Source organism: Temnothorax americanus, unplaced genomic scaffold, assembly GCF_048541705.1.
Source record: "Temnothorax americanus isolate GAGA-0224 unplaced genomic scaffold, ASM4854170v1 Scaffold29, whole genome shotgun sequence".
Classification (NCBI taxonomy): Eukaryota; Metazoa; Arthropoda; class Insecta; order Hymenoptera; family Formicidae; genus Temnothorax; species Temnothorax americanus.
This window is the reverse complement of record NW_027509432.1, coordinates 137785-165190: the sequence shown is the minus strand read 5'-3', so window position 1 is coordinate 165190 and position 27406 is coordinate 137785. Positions and strand designations below refer to the sequence as shown.

The 27406-nt window shown below is 43.7% G+C and overlaps 2 protein-coding genes across 10 annotated transcripts; both read right to left on the bottom strand.

The window, feature by feature from the left end:
• Positions 1–61: 61 nt before the first annotated feature.
• Positions 62–6152, bottom strand: Trc8 (TRC8 ring finger protein). 6 transcript variants are annotated; one of them, XM_077410526.1, is made up of 5 exons: positions 5579–6152; positions 4871–4993; positions 3759–4126; positions 3072–3439; positions 62–2954 (listed from the first exon to the last, which is right to left on the bottom strand). In XM_077410526.1, the coding sequence occupies exons 3-5, from the start codon at positions 4042–4044 to the stop codon at positions 1560–1562; spliced, it is 2049 nt and encodes a 682-aa protein (XP_077266652.1). In that variant the 5' UTR covers positions 4045–4126; positions 4871–4993; positions 5579–6152; the 3' UTR covers positions 62–1559. The 6 variants fall into 6 exon arrangements, with proteins under 6 accessions (XP_077266652.1, XP_077266650.1, XP_077266656.1 ...); XM_077410524.1 differs by having other exon boundaries at positions 4871–4977; XM_077410530.1 differs by lacking the exon at positions 4871–4993.
• A 1544-nt stretch (positions 6153–7696) lies between these two features.
• Positions 7697–18048, bottom strand: Tws (protein phosphatase 2 regulatory subunit tws). 4 transcript variants are annotated; one of them, XM_077410543.1, is made up of 9 exons: positions 17694–18048; positions 12241–12306; positions 11842–11939; positions 10929–11207; positions 10575–10752; positions 10107–10441; positions 9613–9828; positions 9316–9483; positions 7697–9190 (listed from the first exon to the last, which is right to left on the bottom strand). In XM_077410543.1, exons 1-8 carry the CDS (start codon positions 17776–17778, stop codon positions 9331–9333), a joined length of 1410 nt encoding a protein of 469 aa, XP_077266669.1. In that variant the 5' UTR covers positions 17779–18048; the 3' UTR covers positions 7697–9190; positions 9316–9330. The 4 variants fall into 4 exon arrangements, with proteins under 4 accessions (XP_077266669.1, XP_077266668.1, XP_077266671.1 ...); XM_077410542.1 differs by lacking the exon at positions 17694–18048 and adding an exon at positions 15938–16250; XM_077410545.1 differs by lacking the exon at positions 17694–18048 and adding an exon at positions 13765–14250.
• Positions 18049–27406: the final 9358 nt, after the last annotated feature.

Sequence of the window (27406 nt, the reverse complement as noted above, 5' to 3'; positions counted from 1 at the left end):
TCGACGAAAAATAATCGATTAGGATCGTAGGATTCGTATAAAGACTGAAGAAAGAGAAATGTCCAAGTTCTAAAAAATACAATGTTTTTATTCAACGTAAACATGTTGTAAATTTAAATAACAGCATTCCCTAATAAACCAACATTAATCTCTTATATAATAAAATAAATCGTATAAGAGTCGTTAACAATCAAATGTGCAACAAGGTAAATCGATCATTTTTAACTTTCTTCGTGATCTCTTGTACGAAAAGAACGTTCCGCATATAATCTGATGTAAAAAAAGTGATGTAATATATTCAATATAAAATAAGTAAATAACAAGGAATACGTCACCAAAGTCGAATCACTCGAAATTAGTGAAACGAAGTCATTTTTTATGCTCTTATTTCGACATTATTATACATATAGAGTGGATCAAACGTATCACCTATCATTTCCACAGAAATAAATGACCGAGCTGAGATATCTTAATCTCTGTTTTCAAAAGATAGTGAAGATCCGCTTGAAACATCATTTAAAGTACACAGAGCGTAAGATTAACAGATCAATGACCGCGCTCTGTGTCTCTGTTTGAAATTTTGAGCATATAATCGTTAAATATGTGTATTTACGAGATATCGAACCCACATTTTTATTTTTCAAAAACATCAAGTCATCTTGAGATTTTGGTCTATATAATACGTTTATTTTACGAAAGAAGAAACGATATAATGGAATTTTCGTTGCACGTACACTCAATTACAGTCGATTTCTTAGTGAAGACGATAACTATCGCCTACTCGTAAATTTGAAAGAAAATACGTCGCTCTCCAGTCTTCTTTATAGTTACGTATACTCAACGCGACATTTAGCTGGCACTTTGAAACATTGTACAACATTACTGACAATGAATCATTATTTTCGATTTAATTATAAAGGGAAGTATCATGAAAATTTTGTAAACGTCGTAAAATTAAAGTTTTGGCCACACAAATCTTTCTGTCTTCATTCAATTTTTTAATAAAATAAATCTTAAAATGTGCCTCTCCCCTGCCCACTGCTCTCACTCACCCTCGATAGAAAACTATTGTATCTCGGTACATCGTGATTAAGAAATGGAAGCGCAACATGACATGTACGTGGAAGCTTGTATACCCGTGCGTCACGCCGTATACGATGATCGTAGCATAACAACGATCCAAAAATTATATTTAGCAGTAAACACCTATCGAATCGGCAAAGAGCCAAAGTGTTTAAAACTGTACGCCAAGTACTTTCTTATTACGAGATAATCGTCGCGTGTAACTGTTCTCTCGCGCGTATAACTTATTTACAAGATTTTACAAGGAATTGAAATGGAAAGGCTCTCTCTCTCGAGAGAGAGAGAGAGAAAGAGTTCTCGCACGATAATCACAATGTATAATTTACAATGCTTTGCGATATAATAAAGTTGGAGTAATATACAAATGAGCGAAACTTTCGTCGGTATTTCGCGTTATCAAAGTTAGCGTTAAAAATATAAATCGAGTCTATCTATATATCATATATCACAAAACGCGCGTGAAAAGCCACATCATTTCACCTGCCCTCGTCCGAACGTTCGGCCACGTGCGTCTGATTATTCTGACGAGGCTGTACATTCGACGTCCGTCTAGTTTCTACAATCGTGCCGTCTTGTTGCTCAACGAGAGCCGTGGCGAGAGCCGCGCCACCGTGTTCTCCGTTTTGCACCGTTTCAACTTTGTACAATATATCGTGGCAAAGAGGACATCGGTCTTGAACGTATAACCATTTTCGCAAGCATACGCCGTGGAAATAATGATTGCATTGAGTGATCTTGGCGCTTTGCATCTCCTGGTAGCAAATCGCGCAAACGTCGTCCAATCGTTCAAGTTGTTCGGCCTTTGCCTCCGGTAAAGAATTGATCTTGTTCACAGCCGTCCGTCGTTTCATAAACACGCTCCATCCAGCCTTCGCCTCGCACCAGATATTAAAGTAGGCGTGTATGCACATCATGATGGCGCGAATAGCTCCACCAGACTCGAAGATCAATATCCAGAAACCGTTGAAGAACAATATAATGCCAAAAGCGAATTCCACAGTATTACCAAATGCCTTTATTACGTAGACGTAATCGTCAAATTGTTCCCAGAACGCGCTCCTGTACGCGTCGATCAGAAAGAGCGAGTAAATCGCTAGCGAGACCAGCACTTTGACTATTACCTCGATGCTGAAGACCGATACAGCCAGTAGCCACGTGCTCACCGTGAAGTGGGACCAGAGGAATACGAGTAACGATAGCGGGAAGAATATTAGAAAAGCACAGACCGCCAAAGCCCGCAAGTGTCTATGTAGCGCCGGATTATGAGAAGCGCTGAGCGACATCAAGAGTGGATTCACTATATTATGGACAAAGTGTAAAATCGCCGTGAACAACAGGCAGAAATTACGATACAGTCGTATTAGACGCTTCTCCCTGTCGAGACTCGTCAGTCCGGTCTGTAGGGCAAGAATGTAAAATAATATGGCGGACACCGTGCCGATGCTCTTCTCATCTTCGTCTTCCGTCAGTAGTATCCATTGGAAGAAACAGCCGATATAGTGGCAGACGAAGGAGATTACGCTGGTCATACCGAGGACGGCTGTCAACGTCTCGCACCCGTTTACCAGCAGCGTTCGGATCATAACGCAATACGTAAACGTTTCCTCGCCGTAGTGCGTCCCGAGAATTTGCACCACTTGCTCTCCCATTCGCAGCATCCAAAACGTGCGAAGTACGCACGGCACGTTCAGACGCATCCATTCCGTTTCCGCGAGTGCGGTTAAGCCGTAATTGATTATAAAGTTGCGCGCATGCCGGTAGCCCATGTAGATGGTTCTCAACACGAAGACCCCGTTATACCAGATGACAAATTTACACACAGCCAGCGGGATTAACGTTGCGCATACTGGTGCGTGGTACAGATATTGCACCTAGGGAAAAAAAAAATATATATATATATATATTTCACTTACGTGTAACGTTGCCCGCTAAGGCAAACGACTTGAGAACGACGACTACGCTACCAAGGATACACTTGGTAAGCTTACCGGTAAAGGATGGATACCCAAGATGGATGGTGACATAAAGCTCAGCGCGAGAAGCTTCTGAACTATGGGATGCCTTGGGGCAAGATGTATGTAACAGAAGACGCTGGCTAGCAGACATTGCAGTATATAGTTTTGGATAATCAGAAAACCTGGACCGTTGTACAGAACGTCCGATAGATTCAAACATAATATACCGTCAAGTATGCTGGTTGCCGATTCGTGGGCACTCATGTAAGCTACGATCGCTTTCGTCGCGCTAACATTTGACCAGTACGACACAAATATCACCCCTACAGATATTAGATATAGGTATACGATTACCAAATGTCTAGTACACAACATAAACGTGTATAAGGCTGCGAGAAAACCTGAAAGAAAGAAAATAGTACGCGACGTTATAAAACACACGTAACGCAAAACGAAGGCAACAGCGTCGACGCGAAAGCGATCTATTCGGAGAAAAAGCGATAGCTCTTTGGTTTTGGGTTGTTGTACGACGAAAAACAGCTCGACCTTATCTCAAGAAAGCACGCTCTCCGAAAGTCGCGACAATAAACGTATCGCGTACTCGGCGTGCAAAAAGTGGCAACTTAATAAATTAGCTCGTCTATAGGGTTCGTGCCTTTTTTGAAAAATAATTTCCGTTTCGTTTAGAATTTGCTGGACGTATCAAGAGATCCTACTTACCTATGCAACAGCATAAAAATTTGAACACAATTATCAGATAAGTCTTGTAAGCGAGATGAGTGAAATCAACGCGTTCCATTAGAAACGAGTCTGTTGCAACGGCAGAGATGGAACTAGCGACGCTGGTCGACAAATTGGTAGTTTTAAAGCCATATTCGTTGTTTTTCAGCACAATATTGTCGTTGGGTAAACCGAGGCCGATTCTAAGTAGCTCGTCGATGATAAACAGAGGTGGCACCCTCATTACAATATCGGCAAAGCTGAGGATTCTTTCCCAAGTCTCCATCTCACTGGTGCTGTTGGAGGAAGACCGAAGACGTTTTTATATGCGCCCTGGCAATCCTGGCATCACACGTGGAAGCAGCTTGCTGTTGTAGAATAGTACAATATATATATAGATATATATGTGCGTATGCGTGCGCGTGTACAGTGCAACGATAATAAATTAATGTCGCTACACGCTAGTCGATAAAGAAATATCTTGAAAAATAGAGGGGAAAAATAAGTAATTTTTCAAATCAAGTACTTTTCATCACGTTGATTGGAACTGCTTTGAAAATTTGTCCGCACCGCACAATAAGCAATTAACGTTTGACAGATGTACGTATACGTGTACCGAGGTTCAAGGTTACGATATCTGTCAAAACAATACGCGTATCGCGCCGCGCGCCGCGGCCACGCAACAATCGTAGTAAGTACCAAACTCGTAGTCGATCTCGAATAGTTTAGTTCAGACGTTCAGAGTTTAGACAATGAGATCGCACAAAATTACGTTTGTCGTGGCATTGGGATCCACTTAAAGATATATAGGCATGTGCAATGTGCATACCTCAAATCTCTCTATTACTATTATTATGATTTATGATTTATGACATAAATTCTCTCATTCGCCGATTCGCGTTTGCTGAGTTCGCTGAGCTCGCTCGCTCCTCTCACTTTTCCGCTCTCCTCACTCCATGTATCTCATGTGACTCATTCTGTTGCTGCACTGCTGAACTAGTGCACACTGGTGCAGTGAGTTAAAGTAAAACAAAATATACCTGTCCCATTCTAACTTATTGCACCAGTGTGCACTAGTTCAGCATTCAGCAGTGCAGCAACAGAAAACAGACCTAATTTCCTCTGGTGACTGGTCGTCGGGTCGTCACTGTCAGACACTCGTCACGCGGCAGGTGGCAGGTGGCAGGACGCAGCGCAGAACCGCGATAACGTTCCAAAACTGTCGAAGCAAAGGGCTACATTTAGGCTGCATTCCGATATTCACTGTCAGTACTGCAAATCTATATTTTTCGTCACGTATACTATAGAATTTCAGTACTGAAAGATGCTGACAGTGAATTTCGGAATGCAGCCTTAAATGGATAGAAAGAAAATCGCTGCGCGTTGGCGCGTGTCGATTTTCGACGTGAATATAGGATATAGGATATATCGTGTAACGTGGTACTTGATCTCGTACTGAGTAACAAAGATAAAATGATACTTGTGTCGCTTGCTGGAAATAAGCTCCCGATAAGATGCGCGAATGAGGCATGAGGCGCGAAACGCGAAACGCGAATACCGACAGACATCACGACCTAACCTAACCTCGTAAAACGATACCGCGTTGAAAATGAAAATCATCTAGCGATAACAAGGGCGTGGAGCAACGAGAACGAGCTCTCGTCGAACGCCTACTCCGGATGTTGTCCTGTGCCGGACGTCGAAACGATACCCGAATCTAATCGATCTAATGTAGGGACATGTAGGGATCATCACTCGTCACGCGAGTCAGAGAATCGCGCTCGGCGCTTCAGGCTTCAGTTATACTTGGTTATACTTACCAACGGCCAACGGTCGACGAGGAGGGAAATTAATTTGCAGGTGCAGGTGACATTTCGTCGCTGTCCGCTCTTTGCGGTGTCTGCGGCGCACGGCGCACCCGACCGCTGCTGACCGCGCAATGACTGGCAATGACTCTGGATGACTCGGCAACCGGCGACACGGCAACAGTCGCGAAAGTGACTCTCGCCGCGGACTCTGAAATCTGAATAGAATCTGCTCCTGCTCGAATCGACTCGAGGGCACCCCGGGTTCCTTCGCCTCACATTTGCCTGCCTCTTTGATCGCGTATCATATCGGATATCTCACAGTCCTCGCCAAGTACTTGTGTTATAGTAGCCGTTAGCCGTTAATGCCGTTATATCCGCCTTTCACCTCATTTCAATCAGCTTGTCGATTGCCCGTCATCGATCAAACGCGCCAATAAACGAAAAGGAATTATTTTTATTGATCGGGAGGAGGGAGGAGCGCGCGCGGGCGCGCGAGAAAAGAGAGAGAGAGAGAGAGGCCGTCAGGCACCACGGCTGACCACGGCGAAACTTGACGAGCGATCGGCGGCATCGGCGCTTTTTTAGAGGGTTACGCTCGTATAAAATTTTGCACAAAATCGAATCGATAGTGATATTTTCTCTCTCTCTGCCCCACGTGCGACGCGTACTTGCGGCACAAAGCTCGACGCCGACTGTTTGCTATATATAAAAAATAAAAAAATCTTACATTCGGATTATATACGCTCGCGCGATTGTTAATAAAAATAGAGCCTCCAACTTTGGCGCTAACAACAACGATACGAGGCAATAACGTACGCGTACAACGGTTTTCTATTGTCACATCGATGAGATAGGTCTCGCGTCTCGCGTCTCGCGTCTCGCGCGCCAGGTGCCAGGGCCCAGGATTCCCGTTACGATCGTCATCGTCGCGAATTAATAAAGATCGACACCGAGTTACGAGAAACGTAATAATAATACGCACGTTATTGGCTCTGGAAACAGCGCACAAGATAGTATATCCAAAGGGTCTTTGTTTGCGATCGTAACTTAATTAAACGCTACCTAAATGAAATCGATGAGCGATCCACGACGTTAATCAGATCAGCCTTAGGTATAATCCCGGTCGTCGCTCTTTATCCTTTTTTAAAAAACTATCTTCAAAACTACTCTTCCGACATATTCCAAAATGATTTGTACATACGCGTCAAACTTATTGACCCTAAACTTTTCGCGTATTCCCATCGATGATCGTCCAAGCGCGTCGTCCAATGAAGAAGCGTTATTTTTACCATAAAAAATTACATTCCACGTGCATATATCTTTTCATTGTTTCACGTTCAATCCTGTCTCTATAAATCTGCAACTTTATTCTTACGTTATCACGAAGCAGTTTTTTTTTCCCACGCAAATTTTACTTTAGAAATATATTTATATGTATCATGTATGTATATATGTACGTACATACATGTCTGTATATGCATATGCATATGTATACACACACGCACGCACGCACGCACGCACGCACGCACACACGTCACACGTCATATTTAAAACTCACACGCAACGTGAAAAAACTAAGGGTCTGTTTTCTCTATCGCTAAACTATAGCGCGGGCAGTTCAGCGATAATAAAAAAACAGACCCAAAGGAACACGCTCTCCCCGGTCATACGTAATATGACGTCTATCTGGGTAAAAAAACGTCGAGTTCTATCCCTTTATAAAAATCTCTTTAGAAATATTGTAAATATGATTCACGTATGTCGTAATATACATGTGTAGATACGTATGAAATTAGAATATCAATTGCATATGGGAAAGCACACAATTTAACGCGTCATCTCTAAAACTATCTCCTGTACGAAATATTCGCATATATATATATGTATCGAATCATTTTCCATGACTTTTATTCATTACTTGTATTATTTTCGTCGTCTGCGTGTATTATATCGCATTACTTTACCGACGTGCTACTTTCCACGATACAACGGTGGATTTCTTTGACCAACGGTGAATGTGCAAAGATGAAAGAAATGTAAATGGTAAATGATAGGACGCGTGTGTGAGTTTTCGACATGAATATTCTGTTTCATGATTTGGATATTTATCAAAGTTACATTACGCTGGTGTACATTATTCGGCAAATATTTTATTTGTATAAACTCTGCAAGCCCAGCTTACCATCGTCACAAATGCACTTTTAGGTTTATTTTATTCGTGTACGAAATTGCTGCTTATATCTGTAGGAGTACGAGAGTGTCGATAAGTTATTAAGAAAGATTAGAAAATCTGTATTCCATATCTATGCGATTTCCGTTCATCTCCCGATCGGGGCGCATCTTCTTTTTTTTTTCTTTTTTAGAAAATGACGATTGATATATTTTATTATACATTGTCTTAAATCGGCGCCACTTATTGCTCGATGTATTTGGTGCAGCAACGTTTGGTTTTTCCAGATATCCATAACGTATGGAAAGATACCGGCTTATTATACTTTCTATCGTCATTTTGACTCGTATTGGCGACTGAGATGAACGCGTGGTTCGCGAGAGTAATAAACTAACGAGAAAATAGGCCTGTCGCGCACGCGCGTTTAACAAGCGCGATACCGACGTGTGTATCGTAAACGGTAAATGGTAGACAAATAATGCAGACGCAGGTTACTTTACCGAAAGTCGAACGCTTTCGTAGTGGTAACCGTCGTTATTTCGATTCTACGAGCGCAAAACTATTCGTAAATCTTATTCGTTTACTTACTCCGTACTCTTACGTCGAGGTCAGAAACGCTCGGATCGGATTATTAGTCGCAAAGCGATTTGTAAGAGAAAAATTTATTTTTCTTTTTCCGTTCGTAATTCAAGGGTCGCCCGTGCCGTAATTCAAGTACGACGAATACAAACCCCTCTCTCGCGTTTTTCTTTTTCTTTTCTATTATTTTTTCTTTTTTGCTTTTTTCCACGCTAGTTAGGCATATATCGATTGAGGAAAAAGACTTGTATAAAGTTTGCACCACATATTCGTATGACGCGTACGTAAACTGCAGCGCGCGACTCGAAATCCGTATCCCCGCTCCGCTCACCCTGCCGCCTGTTTCACCGATGCGATAATCAAACACCCTGGGTAGTCTGTGTAGCCGAGTCACATATAGACTACGCTGCGCGATGGCACAATTTTTTATAATACGAGCGCAAAAGATTACTAACCCGTAGTAGTTTACACAAGTCATACATCAACTGCCAACACGAGTCTGCGAATCGATTGAATCACATATTCTGCCGAAAGCGCACGTCTCCTTTTCATCTGCGAATATATTTGAGCTAGCGAATTTATTGATAGCCTGAAGAGTTATGCGTGTGTTTCGCGTTTGCACATCTCTTTTCATACACGTATGCACGCGACAAAGTATCGGGCGCACAATCCTGGTATGTCTATATCCTGGTGTGTGTACGGTATGTACGAATGTGAGCTGCGTGGACGGCGCTACGTACACCACTTTTCGGTCAGTCGACCACTGACGGACTAGTAGTCGACTATCGTCACTCGTACTCTCGGACACCCGTGGTTCCACTGGGAGTTTTCGGTTCAACGTGCCTAGCTCACGTCAATATATAGCGTTGTATAATCTACGAGAGACAATCGGTTTACGTCGCACGTAATCACACGAATCACACGAGCAAAACTCGAATGCTAAAATATGGCTCGATTCTCTGGCAGTCCAGCTAATATTCACGTCAACGTATTTACGTACTTGCATACAGATGTGCTAGAGTTTGTCTTGGAATAGGAAGAGATTGTTCGTAGCAGCGACAGCCACCACATTTTCAGATGGATGCCACGCGGTGTGAAGTATTTTCTTATTAAAGTCCAGGCAGTCGACGCTAATCTCATCCTTCTTGCGTTTGCCACCGGTGCATACCTACGCAATCGCGTGTAACACAAACGTAAGTAAATATTTCAACTTTAAGTCGCGGCATATGCGATATGCAATGCCGGCGTACAATATGACTCTTATGAGAATAAAGCAAGATCTCGTAAATGTACTGACCTTCCTTGGCTTCAGGAGTGTTTTCGGTTTGGCAATGTCGCGTGCTGCCTCCAAAGTAAGATCGCGTTTGGTCGTACGATCAAATACTCGGAAGAAATTGTTGTACGAGCCCGTCATGATAGCAGAGTCATTACCGCTCCAACAACATTCAAACTTGTCGAAAATACAGTCATTTTCATACAATGAACATAATTTTGATCTCAAGTATTCGTGTACCTGTTGTAACAAAAAGGCTATATTCAGACAATTATGTGACACAGTTATACGCGGATGATGATATATATCTCCTGCGATAAAGTAGGAAATATTTACCGAATGAAAGAGAAGGTTGTTGCAGAAAGCGTAGGTTTACGACAGCGGGTTACGCACATGTCAAGAGTTTCATTTATATAAAAGATGTGTGTGTGTGTGTGTGTGTGTGTGTGTGTGTGTGCGCGCGCGCGCGCGTGTGTGTGTCGCTTTCCTTAGGAATATCACAGAGTATGCAAACTTACGGGATAACATTCGATTGGTTTTGTCTCCATTTGCAAGTCCCACACTTTCACGCTGAGGTAGTCTCTGCTGATCATGTATCTTCCAGAATTACTGAGCTTTACGTCGCTTATGCTTGAAATAATTTCTGAGAAAAAACTCCTATTGGTTGGATCTTCAGGCTCCTCGAAGAGCTTACTGTGCTGATCGCAGAGAGCAGCAGATCTCATATCGCAAAGTCTAATAGTTCCTTTGCTACTACTGTACACCAACACGTTGCATTCCGCAGGATGAAATTCCGCCGCAGTTATGACTTCCGTTAACTCTTCCATATTGGTTGGCTTAATGTCTACTATATCTGTATGCTACGGTTAGGAAAATTATACATCTGCTATAAGCTGACAAACTAATATTCTGGAATATTGCAGAAAATATCATCCGACGTAAGAAATATTGATTCGCGCACGATTCGTAAAGAAAAGAAAGGATACTAAAACTCTGGTCAGTTATCTCAAGGTGCCAAAGATTAATTCTAAGATCATCGGCACTGAGGTATGTCTCTTGATCACTGTTGACGCTTATACTGTTTATGTGATAGGTGTGCGCATTGGCAAATATCCTCCTTGGCGATGCCTCTACCATCAACTCCATTGGTTTTATGGTTGGCACCTATGTAACGCACAATCAAATACGCGTGTCAAACAACATTTTGTACAATTTGTATATACTACTCTTCTCAAAATAGATGACACAATTAAACTTTTATCGTCGCGCGTTTGATAATATTAAGGTGTGTAAATCCAGAATATATAAATAAATCAAGTATACAACCCAGAATTCCTTACCCTCAAGGCAGTGACGCAGGCAGGATCGCGTATCGCGCCATTCTCCTCTTTCGTATTATACCCCTCCACTCTTTTATCTCTCTCGCTAACTTTCCACAACTTGATCGTTTTATCGTTCGTGGAGAGTAAAAAGTGAGAGGGGTTCTTTCTTTTTAGCCACCTAATTTTATTAATTTTTTCTTCTATCTCCAGTGATTTTAGGTAATCGAACTCAGGTTCGTGGCTCTGGAAAGTGCTATACACATTGTATTCGCCTCTTCGCGGTATACTGTTTTTACTCTGTGCAAACAATGTTGTCATTTTCATAATTTATTACTTTAATAACACGGGTATCTTAACGTTAATACTAGTCGATAGATTCAGTTGTAACAATCCAAGTATCGCGCTTAAAAGTTTATAACTTATAACCATCTACATCTGTAATCTTATAACGCTCATCCAAGCAATCTTTATCAATGTCCATCGTGTAAGCTCAAACGGCCAGACTCATCGTCAGCGAAGAGCCGTTTGGCCCAATGGAAGCTATCGGACAGATACCAGATTATTAAATGTTACATAAGCCTGCCTTTTCGCGCAAAGATGGTAGAAACACAGTCGGATCTCTAACATCGACGCACGGCCGCGTCGCACGTGATATCGCGAATGCGTCTTACAACAAAATAGAAAGTCTCGTAAATATGTAAATTGTATTTTCTTCTTCCATACATCAAACGTCATCGATGACGCTCCAAATATAATTGACTCGCGTAAGATGCGTATCGTGCAAGACATAATTATGCACGCACGTTGAAAACATTAATAATTAAGAGCGACAATCGGATTGTTTGGCTAATCATATTTTAAACACAGAAAGCGTTTGTTTGTACTTGAAATTTGTTCATCTTTTAAATCGTATAATTGCACGTGCACTTACAATGGGGTCTCTTTGAAAAATGACAACGCGTCCACCCTTGTCTCCTGTCGCGAGAAGATCGCCATCGTGATTAAATTCAACGCATGAGATTATGTCAGCTGCAATAAGAAAAAAAACGTAACACTCGTATTTATTATACAAATATACGTTTGTACGGTATATGGCAAAACTTGTGAAAGAATCTTAGAATCTTGACGCGAGTCAAGAATACATTAATTATATATATATATATATATATTGTGATGCAAACTAAAAGAATGAATTTGTGTGCGCTACGCGAGATAACGTTTGAATCAGAATCTCGATACATGTGCAAAGCCGACTAGTTGTTTGTTTTATTTTGGTACGCGTAAACTGATAAGACAAAAAAAAGATGTTTCTCTCTCCGGTGAAACTTGCCTTCCGTAACGTCATCTTCTAAGGTCCCCTTCACTTGTGAGAAGCACCACTGTATGTCACCATTGCCTGTAATATAACATCGTACAACAGTGATTTTAAAACGATTTGTCTCAGATTGACACGATAACTTGGCGCGTGCGCGAATGATACAAGAGTGAGTAATAAAAATTACTTTGGAATAATCGATCACCTTTTGTGTCTTAATCAGAGAAATCAGTGCGTAAAACGTCTTTGTCAATAGCAACTTTCCAGTCGTAACGGATAAACGAAAAGAAATGGAGGTGGAATATGGAACGCGTGTCGCACAATATACATTTATACACAATTCTTTATTTTATCAGGCATACAAATGCCTGCGTACGGAGAACGAGAGCCATACGTGTGGAACGTGTAAACATTCGATTTATACAATCGGTATAAAGAAGCCCAGAGTAACGCAAGTGACGCAATTTGTTTAGAAATAGTTTAGTACGTTATGTGGAATCAACTTGGATGTCTGTCTCTCCCTGATGTAGCATACAGAGTTGCACTTCCAATACGGAACGGAGATATCTCCGCACAATGGCAGGGAATGGAGAAAAGTACGTTGTTATTTCGCAAAGCTTTGGAAGGAGAAGCTGGGGTTCGCGCACATCGAGTTGAGAGGAGTAAAGCGAAACGATGGCCATCCTAGGGTACCACTGCTACGCACCTGCGGGACGGAGCAAAAGGAAACGCACGCGGTAACGCCAGTACAACGCTTCCTTGCGTTACTTTGAACCGAAAGGAAGACAAGAGCAAGAGTGTGCGTCCGCAAACGAGAGAGCGAGTAAAGAAATCATCTCTGTTGGAAAATAGTTGCGGGTGTCTCGTTGGAGTCACTTCGGTCACTTGGAAAACACCGCGACCGTACCTACAAGCGGTAGAAGACGGACCGCGTAAGCGATAGAGAGCGAAGAGAAGCGAAGAGGGGACACGGCGAAGATGGCCGGCGCAAAGTCCTCCCGCGACCTGCGAAGGTCGCGCGAGAATTGATACGATTGCGGATTGCGGAGGGTGAGCGGAAGAGAGGTAAAAGTGAGCCTACTTGAAGTTTCGGCGTAATCCATCGTGTTTCTAGGCCGCCGCCGCCGCCGCCGCCGCCGTTGCCGCCACCGCCACCGCCACCGCCGCCGTTGCCGTTGCCGCCGCCGTCGCCACCGCTGTTTTCGCCGTCGCCGGCGACGGGCACATAGGTAGCTGCCCCCCACGCACCAGGGAGAATCCGGAGTGCGGACGCGAAGGATGCGCTGTTACGCGAAGAGGACTCGCGCGTCGCGATTATACCCGCGTCCCTAATCTGGGTCAAGGTTCGCCTCGCCGCGGCGCGCGGACGCGAAGCGAGAGGGCGAGGAGGCGAGGAGACGAGCCGCACAGCGGGAAGCAGGAGCAGGAGCAGGAGCAGCGCGAAACGTCGTAGCCGTCGCTGGCGCGTCGTTGGCGGCGCGCGGACACGTATATGCGCCGGCTTATCAAGAGCGACGGAGCTGTTGGAGCACTACTTACCGGCCATCTCGACACTCGACGCGACACACGAGGGGCGATACACGCGAGCGGAGAGCGGAGAGCGGAGAGCGGAGAGCGTTCGCGCGCTAGTTTACTCCCGATTTACGGGATCCAACGGCGAGCGGCGAGCCGCGAGAGCGTACGCGCGCGCTCACTCTCGGACAGGCGCGGGCGCGTGCGAGCCACCACACGACCACGCCACGCCACGCCACGCCGCCGGCGACCACTCGCGCTCGATCAGGCGACTGGCGACTGGCGACGAGATAGTTCGCTACGCGAGAGAACGCGCGACAGATTCAGGCCGATCCTCTGTCACATATTTTCGGCCGAGCACCGTGCCGTAAAGCGCTCTCTTTCTCTCGAGTCTCTAGTCTCGACGTAACGCGCGGCTGCTCTCAATGGCGGAAGTTCACAGCAGTTCACAGGCGCATAACCGCACAACGCGACTATGGCGTGACGTCACTGCGCAGCCAGAGCCACAGCCAACTGCAACTGAGCCAACAGCCAGTCTCGCCGTCTCGCTACTCGCGCGCGCGCTACCTCCGCTCCGCGGTAACCACCATCTTGACTGTTACGCGCGGTGCTCGACGACCATCGACATCGACGACGACGGGACACGGGACGACGCGCGGAGTCTGCGCCTGCGCGCGAACGTGCCGCCGAGAATAGACGAGAACTGACGAGGATCGACGAGGATAGCCGAGAAGCTGCGAATCGCCGCGAATCTACGCTACGCGGCATTCGGCAAGGCGTCGAGGCGGCTAGGCGGCAAAGTTTGAGGACGAGCCAGGCGCGTTGCTCTTGTATCTCGTACGTGCATCTCGGAGATGTTTCTTCCCTTCCCCTTTTCTCTTCCGATAGTCGCGATACACGATTATCGAACGATCGGCCGACGCCGATGGCGAACAACCCAAAAAATGTAAAAGCGTTTCGGCAGCATCTATGGATAATCCAGATATAAGACCCGCAAAGATACCAGGTGCCTCGAGATCGAGATACGTAATAGGTATGTACGACATACGCGCGGTACCGCACAGTCGTTGTTTCGTTGCTTAATTTAGACAGCTCTGCCACTCGAGAAAAAAAGGCAGTTATTCCTTTTCGTCTATAGTCTGTATCAAATTTAATAACGTGCGCCGTGCGGTAACAACGAGAGCATTGCTCACATTGACGTTTACGTTTACATTTACGTTAAAGACGGTAAAAATGTTTTTGCTACCTTGAAAAGTTGTTTTTTCTTTTTTCCCCCAAAAAAGTTTCGATATCTTTGACCAGAAATTGTTTTACGTTCCATTGTTTTTTCGATCGTACAGGTACTTGATAAAATGTGATCGGCCAAGAGGCGAGTGGCTCCAAACGCGACTCTTGATCGCGAGCGACCTGTCTGCGTAACAACATAGCTGCGAAACCCCGCGAAAACGGAGAGATCACTTGGCAAAAGCGTGTTACGTGGATCGAGCGCGGCCTAGCGCGCACGGCATCAGCTATAATAGCTGCGCTAGGGCCGCTAGGGCCGACCCGCGACTCATATGTTTGCCGTGATATTTGTTAGTACATACCGCTATTCCAAGGAGAGACAGAGAGGTCATCTCTCGCACGAGCCAAGAAGAAATTCCGCGTCGTCGCGCTTCGTCGAGATATATAAGAGATATGTAAGAGCTTTCGCTCTCGATGTTGCAGAATTTACCTAAGAGCTCCGTTAATTTGTCACGTAACTCCTCGAGAGAAGAAAACAGAGGCGACGTCGTGCTCCCTCGCGAGTGCGCCAAGGTCCCGGATCCAAAGGCACGGATTTCCGACTGATCCATTTTCCAAAATCCGCGCGAAATTAGCTCGAAAGGCTAATCATCGTTTTCGATTAATCCGCAGAAATAATCCAGAGAGTGGTCGAAGAAAGCTCACCGCCAATTCGGCAACTTGACTTTTCACGGACGGAAAGAGACGAGACTGTCTCAAAGTGGCACCAAGTACGCGAAGCTAGGACGAGCGACGAAGCTCGCTTTGCCAAACGTATTAGAGTCGCTACGTTAATACGTTTGTACTAACGAGATCCATACTTTCCGCGCGCTCCCAAGGATGTATTGTACGTACGTACAAGTAGGTGATCCGTGAGTTGCGCTTACCCGCGAGCCGCGAGTGAATTGCACGCCAGTCATCTCGGTTCGGTACTCACGGAAGTAAGCGTGGTCGGCGCAAACGGCCGCGGCGTTCGCGTCCTTCTCTTCCTTCAGCTTGTTACGCGTTACCACGTAACGAACCATATTTTCGTTCGAATAGACAGCGACAGCGACAGCGACAGCGACAGCGCTTCTTCCAACACGCACGCACGATCTAGCGAATACATCCTCGCGTGGCTCGCGTATCAACGGCAACCTTACCTCACCTTACCTTACCTTGACGAGTTTACCTCGTCGCGACGCGACAACCGCGACACCCGAGTTTTTCCCGCGCACAACGAATTTCTAACGAATTGTAAACAATTTCGAAATCTTTGCTCCTTCTCGCGCGCAATGTCGATCCCGGGACAAGTGTTTACGCCGCCAAATATGAAACCTCAAAGTTTTATCGCTTCTTTTATCAACGTAAAAAAGATTTCGTAAAGACATATACATAAGTACATCAGGCACGTACGCTGCGATACACGGCAAATGATTTGTGAAACGAAAGCTGATAAAAGCCTGCAGCGGTAACAAACCGAGTAACAAAAAGGCAGAAAAAGAAGTAAGAATCAAGAATAAATTACGTTCTTAAATCGAGTAGAAACAATCTGTTCGATAGTTGAATCGAAGAAGGGTGTTGGGTATACTTGCCGTACATACGTAAGCGATCGATTTAAAATTTTCTATATACGCATAAAGTATAACGACGTGCGGTTCTTCGGGAGGACGACGTGTCTTTGTACAGTGAAAAAATATGTGAAAAGAGAAAGCTCCAAATTATCTCGAAGCAAGCGTATATAAATTAGACGTGTAATAAAATCCCATTATTATTTTATGTTGAAAAACCTTGATGGATATGTGCGCAGGGTTACAGGAATGTCAAAGCCAACTCGACTCGACTTCGAAGAAGGAGTCGAAAAGGTGGGACGCTGAATTCGTATTCGATTAAAGCGCGATGTACGTTCTCTGATAAAGAAATCAAGTAGCGGAAGAACGTTCCGAACTGTGACTATTTCTAACGTACGCATTTTTCACGCGTTTACGCGCGATGGACGAACAATTAAGTTTATTCTTATGTGCGGAGCTTATTTCAAAGTGCGCTACTCTGGATTATCGTAACTTGCCACAAAGTACCGATTCTTGTTTCGATCGCTTATCCAGAGTCTATATACTGATTAAAATTCTGGAATAAGATCAAAATCGCCATATCGTAAATTTTGCAAATGGGATTTCCCGTTGAGAAATTTCAAAATTTCTACGTAAGTATACATACATATTTGATTCTATAGCATACGTTTATTTTACTTTTATCCATTAGGCGCGACACGACGCGCGGCCGTGCAGGGAAAGATTCTCGAATTTCTCGAAACGGCGTAACTGCGGGGTAACCAAAGCGCTTGCCACACGTGGATAGGCGCGAGGAAAGACCAGAGTTTAAAAGTTTGTCGCGTCGCTTCGCGTCCGCGCGAAAAATACGTGCCACGCGCTTCAAGTTTCGAAACTATAAGTACTTGAACCTCGAGTCCTGTACCCTGTATACCGATGAGACGCGCGACGTACGCGACACCGATGACGATTCGACAGAGAAAGGAGAAAGGGAAGGAACGATATATATTCCTTCCTAACGAATAACACGTCTTGGTATTTCAGTCGATTTAAGTCGATCGGAAAACCTGGAGTTTTGCGCGTTTCAGAGACGACGAGACGGAGACGACGACAACTATGTATAGAGGCAGACCGGGCAGACTAATACTCATCGTCAGTACTCACCGGCACGTTTGTTGACGGCGGTGTTGATGATGGAACCGAGTTTCGTGAGGCTGGACTGCCTCATGACGTTGGAGGGACTCTTCATCCGTTTGGACAGTGGTACCGGAAGCGGGGCGGTCTTGGCCCGTGCCAGGATGGCACCGCCGTTCCGGTAGTTGCCGATTGGATTCGAGCCGGGGGACCGCTGGGGCGGAGCCCCCCATAGACCCACCACCTCGACGTGACGCGTGGTGACACCTCGCTAACCTCCTCAGCTTCCTGCCAGCTGTTATCCTCGCGGTCAGCGTCAGCCTTAGGTTCGTCGCCGCTGGAAAACGAAATCTGTGTATATGTGTGCGTGTATCGGCGGTGTCTCTCGTCTATACGTTCCCTTTCTCTAAATCTAAAGTCTATAAGTCGTTCGGGCGATCAATCGTCATCGGGCGACTCGGGCGATTATCCTTCCCGTCTCTCGCGGGTTTTTTCCCACTTTATTCACGTTTTAGGTTTTACGTTTCAGATCTCACTCGATTTTTATCGCGTATCGCGCTTTAATCGCGACCCGCGACTGATTTGTAAGACCGTAAAATCGATATCCATGCATCTTCTCCATTGCGCACACTTTCCTAAACCTAAACCTAAACGACGCGACTCGCTGTGACTCGCTTGTGGCAAGCTGTTTTACAAGCTGTTTAACCGTACTCGCACGATTATATACGTTTCATAAATGCGTGATTAATAAAACCCTGTTGTATATAAACATTCAAATATTCGTGTAATGCTCTTAAACGCGTCAATATCTCGCGTAGGACATTAATAAGACGCGTTACGGAACGCAAAACCCTGGTTGGTTGTGCGTTATCGAGTAATCCAGTAATCGAGCGTACGGATAAGTAAAAGGCGCGATGGACCTTGGGTTAAGTCTGAGGACTGAAGAGCCACGCGCGAGTCGCACGTGTCGCAAGTGCGAACTGTGTGCGAGTGGTGCGAGACGCACACATACTCGCGAGTGCTTATTTAATCGCGACTCATTTAATTCGACACATTGCATCGCGACTACGTAGAGTACCTCGTAGAGACGTAGCTAATAATAAGAACGCTCGTTCATTTATTCTCACTCAAAGATCGCTTATATATTTTACACGTCACCGTCACATAAAGATCTCGAAAGCTATATGTAACTCTGTAACTTGATAATATCAAAAAATATCAAAAAATATGGCACGCGCAACATACGAGTACATTCGACGTGCGTTCAACGTGCGCCAATCGCGTTGCAAACATATACATGTTGCAGTCACGTTCGCGCGAGATATTTCGCGATTATGGTTCTTAACGTTGAACGTTGACAAGTGGTAAATAACGATAATGAAAAGGGAATGATTATCCAGGTCGTATATAATATACGTATATTATTTACGGAAGATCCGGCGCCGCAATGTTAAATTGGTGTAAGTCCTGTAAGTTAATGACTCGTGAGAGTTTGCCATCGGCCAAAACTCTTTTCATCCCGAATCCCGAATAACGTGCAGCTGTATCCTAATGGAAATAACAAATAACAAATGGAATGATCGCGAAACGCGATCATTCCATAAAACGACTGAAAATACTGAAATTGTTTCATAATTATCTAAATCTAAATTATGGCTGATATATAGGTACATATAGTGCAAAAGTAAAACGCCATTTGCGAGAAGAGACAAGGCTGGATGTTTAACGCCGAATCTCTTACCTAACGATTCAAATGGTAAGGTCACTATACACGAGCTAATTTGCGAACGGATCATACTCGCGCGGCACGCTCCACGCTCCACATCGTCATTCTCCATTTGAGCAATGGATAGAAATAGAGATTATCGCGACGATCCTTGTAAGAGAAAGGGGGGGGAAGCTCGAATAATCTGATTAAATTAAAGTAAATTTTGGGCGCGATCATCGAATAATTTGCCTTATTCTACTTTTCACTCTTTTGCGGATTTTGATATTGACAATATTGAAATATATATTTTACTGAAAAAACTTGGGCGTTTAACTCGAAAAAATAATCCGACAGATCTGACATCAGATCCGTCGGACAAGTCAAGTACGACCAACGACCGCAGAGTTTGCAACTTAATACGTATAATGATAAGCTATTATATATTAGAACAAATTAGATATTTGTTAAGGTTAACAAAGTCCACGCGACTATGGATCTCTGATTCGTGATATTCACGGCGAAAAAAGGGTATAATCTCGTAGACGTAGACGGATGAATTAGTTTGCCGAGCCGCGAGCCGACGCGACGCGACGCGAAGACTGGAATCGTTGGCGCCGGTCCAGAGAATTTTCCGGCTGGATCTTATGCCCAAAAATATCTCTCATTCGCGTACATTTCCAGCGAGTAATCGCACGCGCGCGCGCGCCGCAAAAATTTGGGTCTTATTGAATCCTCTCTGTAATGATCCGAGGAGATGAAAAATAGCCAATAGGGAATAAGTAAAGGGAAAAAGAGTCGCGCGAATACCATTGATCCCGATAGAAAATACCCAATTAGAAAAAAACAAATGATATTGAGAAATAACTGCTGCATCGGCATCGTGTGTGTAGCGTGTAGAAATTAGGAAACAGGCTTGTGCTCGCACAAAAAAAAGAGCGAAAGAGGCAACGCCGCATCTCTATGATCTTTCTTACGTCTGCGAGGGTTATTATATCAATTATTGTATAATTGTGTGTGTGTGTGTATCATGTATACTTTTCAAATTATAATCCATCCCATATTTCGTAAAAGCTGCGTCAACTGCGTCACCACAGTCGTAAGCTTTCTCCGCGACATCTTCGTCGTAGCTCGTATATTCGAGGCTTGCCAGCAATTTTCATGTATTGAAATAAAACTACTCATTCCACATCGCGTTCCTAATTTTCATTCCTATAATATATTGTCATCGGCATCAATTATCTCCTCTAAAAGTTTCCTACATTATTATTAAGTTTTGTGTGAAGCGCGCGCAGGACCGAAACATTTATATAGATATTATACGATAGGACGAAAATATATTTCAGCCAAATCTGACCAAATCGTTACAAATTAATGTATACCGATGCAGTGATATTATTATAAATAATCACGGGAATCATATGCGATACGTTGTGGCATCGATGAAAAACGAAAAGATATTTACGATAGATTTTACGGGATTGAAAAATAGGGTATTGAAGAAATATTGGAAAAAGAAGTAAATTTACATACATATCAATAATAGTATAGGCTAATGTTGACGATGTCGAGGAAAGTGTTAGAAAAGCTTACAATTAGGTAGTAGCTAGGTAACCCCTATAACTGCCTGCTGCTTTTGTAAGACTTCGCAGTTGCAGCTTTACTTTATTCATCCGAAATATTGTACACATAAAGAGAAAAATGAATTTACGAAAAATGCAACAAATGCATATACTCGTAACGACGAATCCGTAAACGAGTCACGATATTTCGCCAATACCGTATATCCTCGGCGTAGCGTAGGGTGTTGGCCCCATAGGATAGTAATTTCAAAGCGGAATGAAAGCAGAACTCGATAGAGACGCTTCCTCAAATTATAGCGACAGGAAGAGCGAAGAGAGAAAAAGATAGTCGCGGATATCTCTCGATAAATATCCTTTTTGCCTCCTTCGGCTATTATAAGTGCAAAATATGTGTTTTGTCGAGCAAACGTAATCGCGTTAGAAAATTCCATATAAATGTGCAATGCAATCCGCATTTATTATAATTATGTTACAAATAAAATGTCGCTTCATTATTGCATGCCCTGAAAACATGATCGAACACGCACGTACGCACGCAGAGAGAGAGAGAGAGAGAGCTCCATCCATCAGCGTTAGAAAGTACGTCGCGTTAACATTAATAGCCTATTAAAAATGTCCATCGGGATGCCGTTAATAGGTGACCCTCGTCAGAAAATATAACGTAGCAACGCAAATAGCCTATCCTAGCTATCGTACATTGAAATAATTGGCTCTGAAAGCGAACGATCCTGAGAATCCTTCGCACGTCGCCGTCGATGGAGCCCTGATCCTTCCGGGGAGCCCGCACCGAAGTAATCGCGAGTGATCTCTGTTTGCAAGCACCTGCGCTCTTTCTTGCAACTATACCTGCCGCTCGGATGGGTATTATAATATGAGGATGACTTTTATTTTTCGGCTGATATCGCGGCTAGCATCCGGCGTACATATTAGATGCTGAGAGATGCACCTGCAACGCTGCAACGTCGCGTCGTCGACAGACGAACCGACCCGACCCGACGCCGCGACGCGACGCGACGCGACGCCGACGTAGTCACTCTATACGCGATACCGTTGACCTAAATAGTTGGACCTAGATAGTCGACAGCACTTGGACTAGCAATGTCCCGCTTCTTCTTTTATACCGAGAATTGCTCGTTTAAAGTTCATATCTTCCAGAGGCATGTACTTGCCGACGAATTTAGAGCGAGAAGCGTATCATATTGTGTAATAAAAGAGCTATGTATTTCAAGGCACAAGCCACATATAGAGCTATACAGAGTGACAACGTTTCAACGCTATCAACCAACTAATTGTGACGGAATATATTAATTGTCGCTTGACAATTATATTATTTTACTTTGCGCGGTTAATATGGTAATACAATGGATATGTAATAAAGCGGGCGTGTAATAACTGGATTGCAAGATGCAACGCAACCGCACGAAATCGCATCAGTGTTAAGTGTTATTGCGTAGAAGAATCAAAACTATATGTACGTATATGTACAAACGCTTCTAACACTACTGGATCGCCGATCGTGAGATCGCGATCTTCAGATGATGCGAGACCAAGTATTTCTGAATAAATTCGCCAGTAAGTAGTAAGTACATGGTTCTGATGAAGACACGTTAAAAGACAGACGCAAAAACAAACTTTTTTCAATTCTCTCTTCTCAATAAATCTATAATATGATCTAAATCTAAAATAGATGGTGACAGATGTAGAGCGACTCGTCGATTCCCCTTCCGTCGATTCGCGCGTGTAGGCACGGTATCGCCATCGTTATTCTCTCTCACAGGTCACAGGTCACAGATAACGCGCCGCGCCGCAGCCCGCGCGTCAGGAGATTGATAAACGCCATGCCAGCCATGTGATGTCCACCTCCGATGATTTGAGCGTCCTTGCGGAAGGTGGTCCGGTCCGTCTATCTTTTATCCGATCTGACTATCTAATATCTACATATATATGTATAACTGTTAGTAGCGTAGTACTCTGCCAGCTCGCCTTCGAGAAGAGAAGGAAGATACGTATAACGCGCGCGGGTTAAAAGGCGGTTAAAGAGGAGAGAAAGACGGAGAGGATTCTTGCGGATCGATAGCTCGTGGCTTTATTGACTTGAGAAACTGCGTGCTAAAAAAGCACGCGCAGTGGTGCTAAAGGTTTGAAATCTTTGTCGCCGAGTGCATCTTTCGGTAGTCTCGGTCATCGCGCGTCGCCATCGAGAGGGATAACGCCGAACGCGCCGCGCCAGTTCGTATATAGAACGTGCGGCAAAAACCGCCGCGCACCGGTAATGAGAAATTGCTCGAATTTTTGTGTCCGTCGTCGTTAATGACTCTCTGACTAACCTTCTAACTTTTTCTCTTCGAGAAGCAGAATAATATTATAATATAATAAAAGATGAAAAAATGCGCGCGCACAGATATTTATTCATTTTTTGTAATCGATTAATTGTAACGCGCTCGAGAAAAGATAGGTAAGCTCGATGTAGAAGAATTTGTTAAGGTGATTGAAAATTGATTTGTTCGACGATACGAGATTCTAACGAATATAGTTTTCCGAATAGTTCAGTTAACATAAAGGACTTTCATTTAGCTCTCCAAACTGACAAAGCGTTGGAAATAAAAGTGGAAAACGTAATCTGTATAATTGCGGATACGTATCATAACATAAAATGTGTATTCTGAAATTATCTCCAAAATGATAATTTTTAAGTTTGACTAACGCACGCACGCACGCACGCACGCACGCACACATAATAGTCAAAGTCAGGTAGGTATACGTAAAGCGAACGTTCAACGACGAATTAATGGCGGGGCAAATAGCGCAATTAGCGCACGTGCTCCCCATTGCACGTTACCCGAACACAAACTGGCCAAGATATGCGTATCGACTTCTACCGAGCGATCTACCACTGGCGATAATTATTTAATTATTTAATCGAAACGACTCTCTCTCCATTACTTCGAGCATGCGGATACAATCGAGACGCGCTATTTTCGACAACGCGAAACGAGATTCACATTTACCGCGAATTTGCAAACGTTGATCGTAATTCGTCGTTGATCATAATTATTCAGATTTTGTGGTAAGAAAAATTCTCAATCTAGTGGTCAAATATGCAAAACAGTTTCAATAATGAAATGGCCACGGCCGCCTACGCACTTTATCTATTTGACGATCGCGAGATTTTGGTGGCTTTTTCGATGAGTTTCGATGAGTTTCCGATTGTGAGATTTCACTGACCGCGAGACATCGACTTAAAACTTATTTGCATTATATCGTCCTGGTACTAAAGTAACGGGATATATAAATCTTAAATCGGTTTCGGTCTCGCGGAGCAATTCAACGAAATTAAGCTGTCGAATCAACTATAAAAGCTATTTGAGAGCTATACGTTCCACGTGAACATTCAAACGTCGCAACTAGTGAAAGGAAACCAAGACCAAGTTTATGAGAAGAATACTAATCTATTACGTTACATTGACGCAAGCGAGAACAGTTTCGAAATCATCCCGCGAGATCAAGCGCGACGTTTATGTGCGTGTATGTGTCAATGATATAAAATAAATGTATAAAGAATTATTTTTCTTCGATGGGATTTCAACTATATATATCTCTACAAATCGCCAATCGCACGTCGATTATGATTATATCGATTTATAATTATACAAGGATAGTGCATCGAAGCAAGCCTTTTCTCTCCGTTCAATCAGGTGGAATTCTATAACACCTGTTGATTTTATCACAGTCGGTCACGTACAGTTTCATAATTACGTCAAGATACAAGTATTTATGGACGTTATAATAGTAACTCGTACATATGTAACAGTGAGATTATTGGTCGCAAATTTAAATGAAATTGTGACAATTAAAATTTGAGACTCATCTTCAATAGCGACACGTTGAAATAAAGTTCCTTTGACGGGACTTGCGATTCGCACGACGAGTGTATTAGATATTTTTAGTTAAAATTTAAGTAAAGATATATAATTATAAATATATATATAAATATGTGATTATATTAAGTAAATATGTTATTAGTACCATTCTACTATTCAAAGAAATATTTTCTTGGATCTAACAAATTTTTTTCTCAGCGCGGGTATTCGTCGCTTCTTTAAGGTTGGGTACAAAATTTGGCGTTGAAACAAGTTAAACTATCCGTAGGTTGCACCGTGCAACGTACAACGATACCACAATGCATCGGTTCTTTTAACGTGAAACAACTTAATTGCAGACTTATTGTTGGATCGTGCCAAAACGAAAACTCGAATCGTTTGAAAATTTGGCTTATTTGCGCGCGTGTATATATACATATATATATGGAGAGGTAAAAACCACAGTGGTGTAAGATGTGTCAAATATTTAATATATTTTCTCGCGTGCATGGATGCACGCTGTACAATATATAACGTGCATCTACGCACGCGAGAAAATATTTTTAAAAATCTGACTTACACCACTATGATTTTTACCCCTTCATATATGTAAATATGGAGGGGTATGTATATAAATTCGCTGGTGAAAAAGCGTAAATAAGAGAGCCCGAAAGAGTGGGCCAAGGTGAGCACCGGTTACATTCGGAATTCAATTCACATCGGTATTACAGTATAGGTATCTCGCCTTGCGACGCGCGATGGTGCGTGGAAAGTGCGGCCCGGGATGCTCACAATCAGGGTGAGAGCGAGTTGCGCGTGGAAGACCTTGCTCGCGGCTAATAAGCAAATAATTTGACGATGACGATTTATTATTAAAAAAATTTGAGGTAACGATAATACATATTTTAAACTCCGAGGGCACAAGGAATGCAGATGCATACTCTTGACGTTACGCAAGATCGTTAGGGTACGTGTTTCGGAGAGATACGCCGTGTCGTACTTTCGCTTTCATCTCCATACGAACGTCACTCTCGCGAGCTGCGCAGAGAACGTTGGTTCAAATGTTTACGAAATTTACATCGGTAGCAATAATGACGGCGTCGATCGGTCTCGAGACGATGAAATTGATAATCGCGCGATACGTATATTCATTTCTCTTTTCTCTCTTAAATGAAAAACAAATCGATGAAACATCTCATATATCTGTACAACATTACGATCGGACGATTGTTCCGGATCTAATTGCTCCTTTCGATGAAGTTTTTATTATCGTTGTCTATCGACGTGTGACAACGTGAAAATTTTTCGCCGTGTTCCTCAAACAAAACCAAAGTCAAACGTTGCAAACTGCGAATCATTTTTTACGTATGAATTCATTCGGGCGTCAATCCGCCAAGTTTGACGATACAAGCCGCCGAACGATCAGAACCTTCGTTACGCAATCGTCAAACGTGTGCGCGATAAACGCGAAGAGAATATATCGCGTTTAGATCGTCGAAGCCCAGAATCGAAAACAGGTGCGACCTTTAACGCGAGGGAAGGAGGAAGTCGACGTAGTATTTTCTACATACCGATATCGTCATTCTCCACGCTACAGAATCAGCGAAACGTTTGCACGGAATCTCAATTGACAAAAGGCAAGAACGGTGCTTCCCCTCCCCTCCCCTAGATAATTGCAATTGTACGACATTTCCCCTCCTCGCTGCAAAGGTTTAAAATTAATTCCAAATCAATCGTCTAGCATACTTGCCTAGTTGCAACGGACAATGGTACTAGAATATCACGCGGATCGGTAACGCGTTGCCGTTATCCTCGGTAAAATTAGGTATGGCGGCAAACGCGACAAATAGATGACTTAAATTTTAGCCGCTGGAGGCTAATCGCTAATTTACAACTATACCATTTCGCAGCGATCCAAAATTCTGTAGCACGACGTGATCCGCGAGACCGATAGATGATTAATTAGGCGTTAACGCGATCGACGACGCATTTCATCTCTTTCGATTCACTTCGATCGAACATCGACGAGGCGCGTTACTTAATGGGATGCAACTTGCTTTTGCGTTAAACCGCGCGAGTAAAGCAAAAAACGCCCCCCCCCTCTCTCTCTCATCAATTTTCTTTAGGTACACAAATTAATTTCTGCTTTACTTGTGTCGCATAAATTTCGTCTTTTATACAACAGTCGACGCGCGAACGCTATAATTAAATTCCATCCGCACATAGATTTTAAGTAGATGGATAGGACTTTTAAGCAAGGATGCGAAGGATGTCTTGGACTGGAGCAAACGACGACGGACGACGGACGACCGACCGCGACGAAGGCGCAACCGGAAGGGCTTATTTGCCAAGCGGCAATAGACGTTCGCGACCCAGTGACCCTCGACGATCAACCACCAACCACCTTTTCGACATAACGAGATTTGTATTTGTACTCAAAACGTGCGTATTGTCCAGGACGTACGTGTACGTGGTACGCTCGCGCCCGTCTTCTCGTCGACTTGGACACGGGACAAGGGACAAGCTGTTTGAAAAATTTAAGTCGACCGCAAACTGCAACGGGGTCTCGTCCTGCAGGGGAACTCTGTATAAATG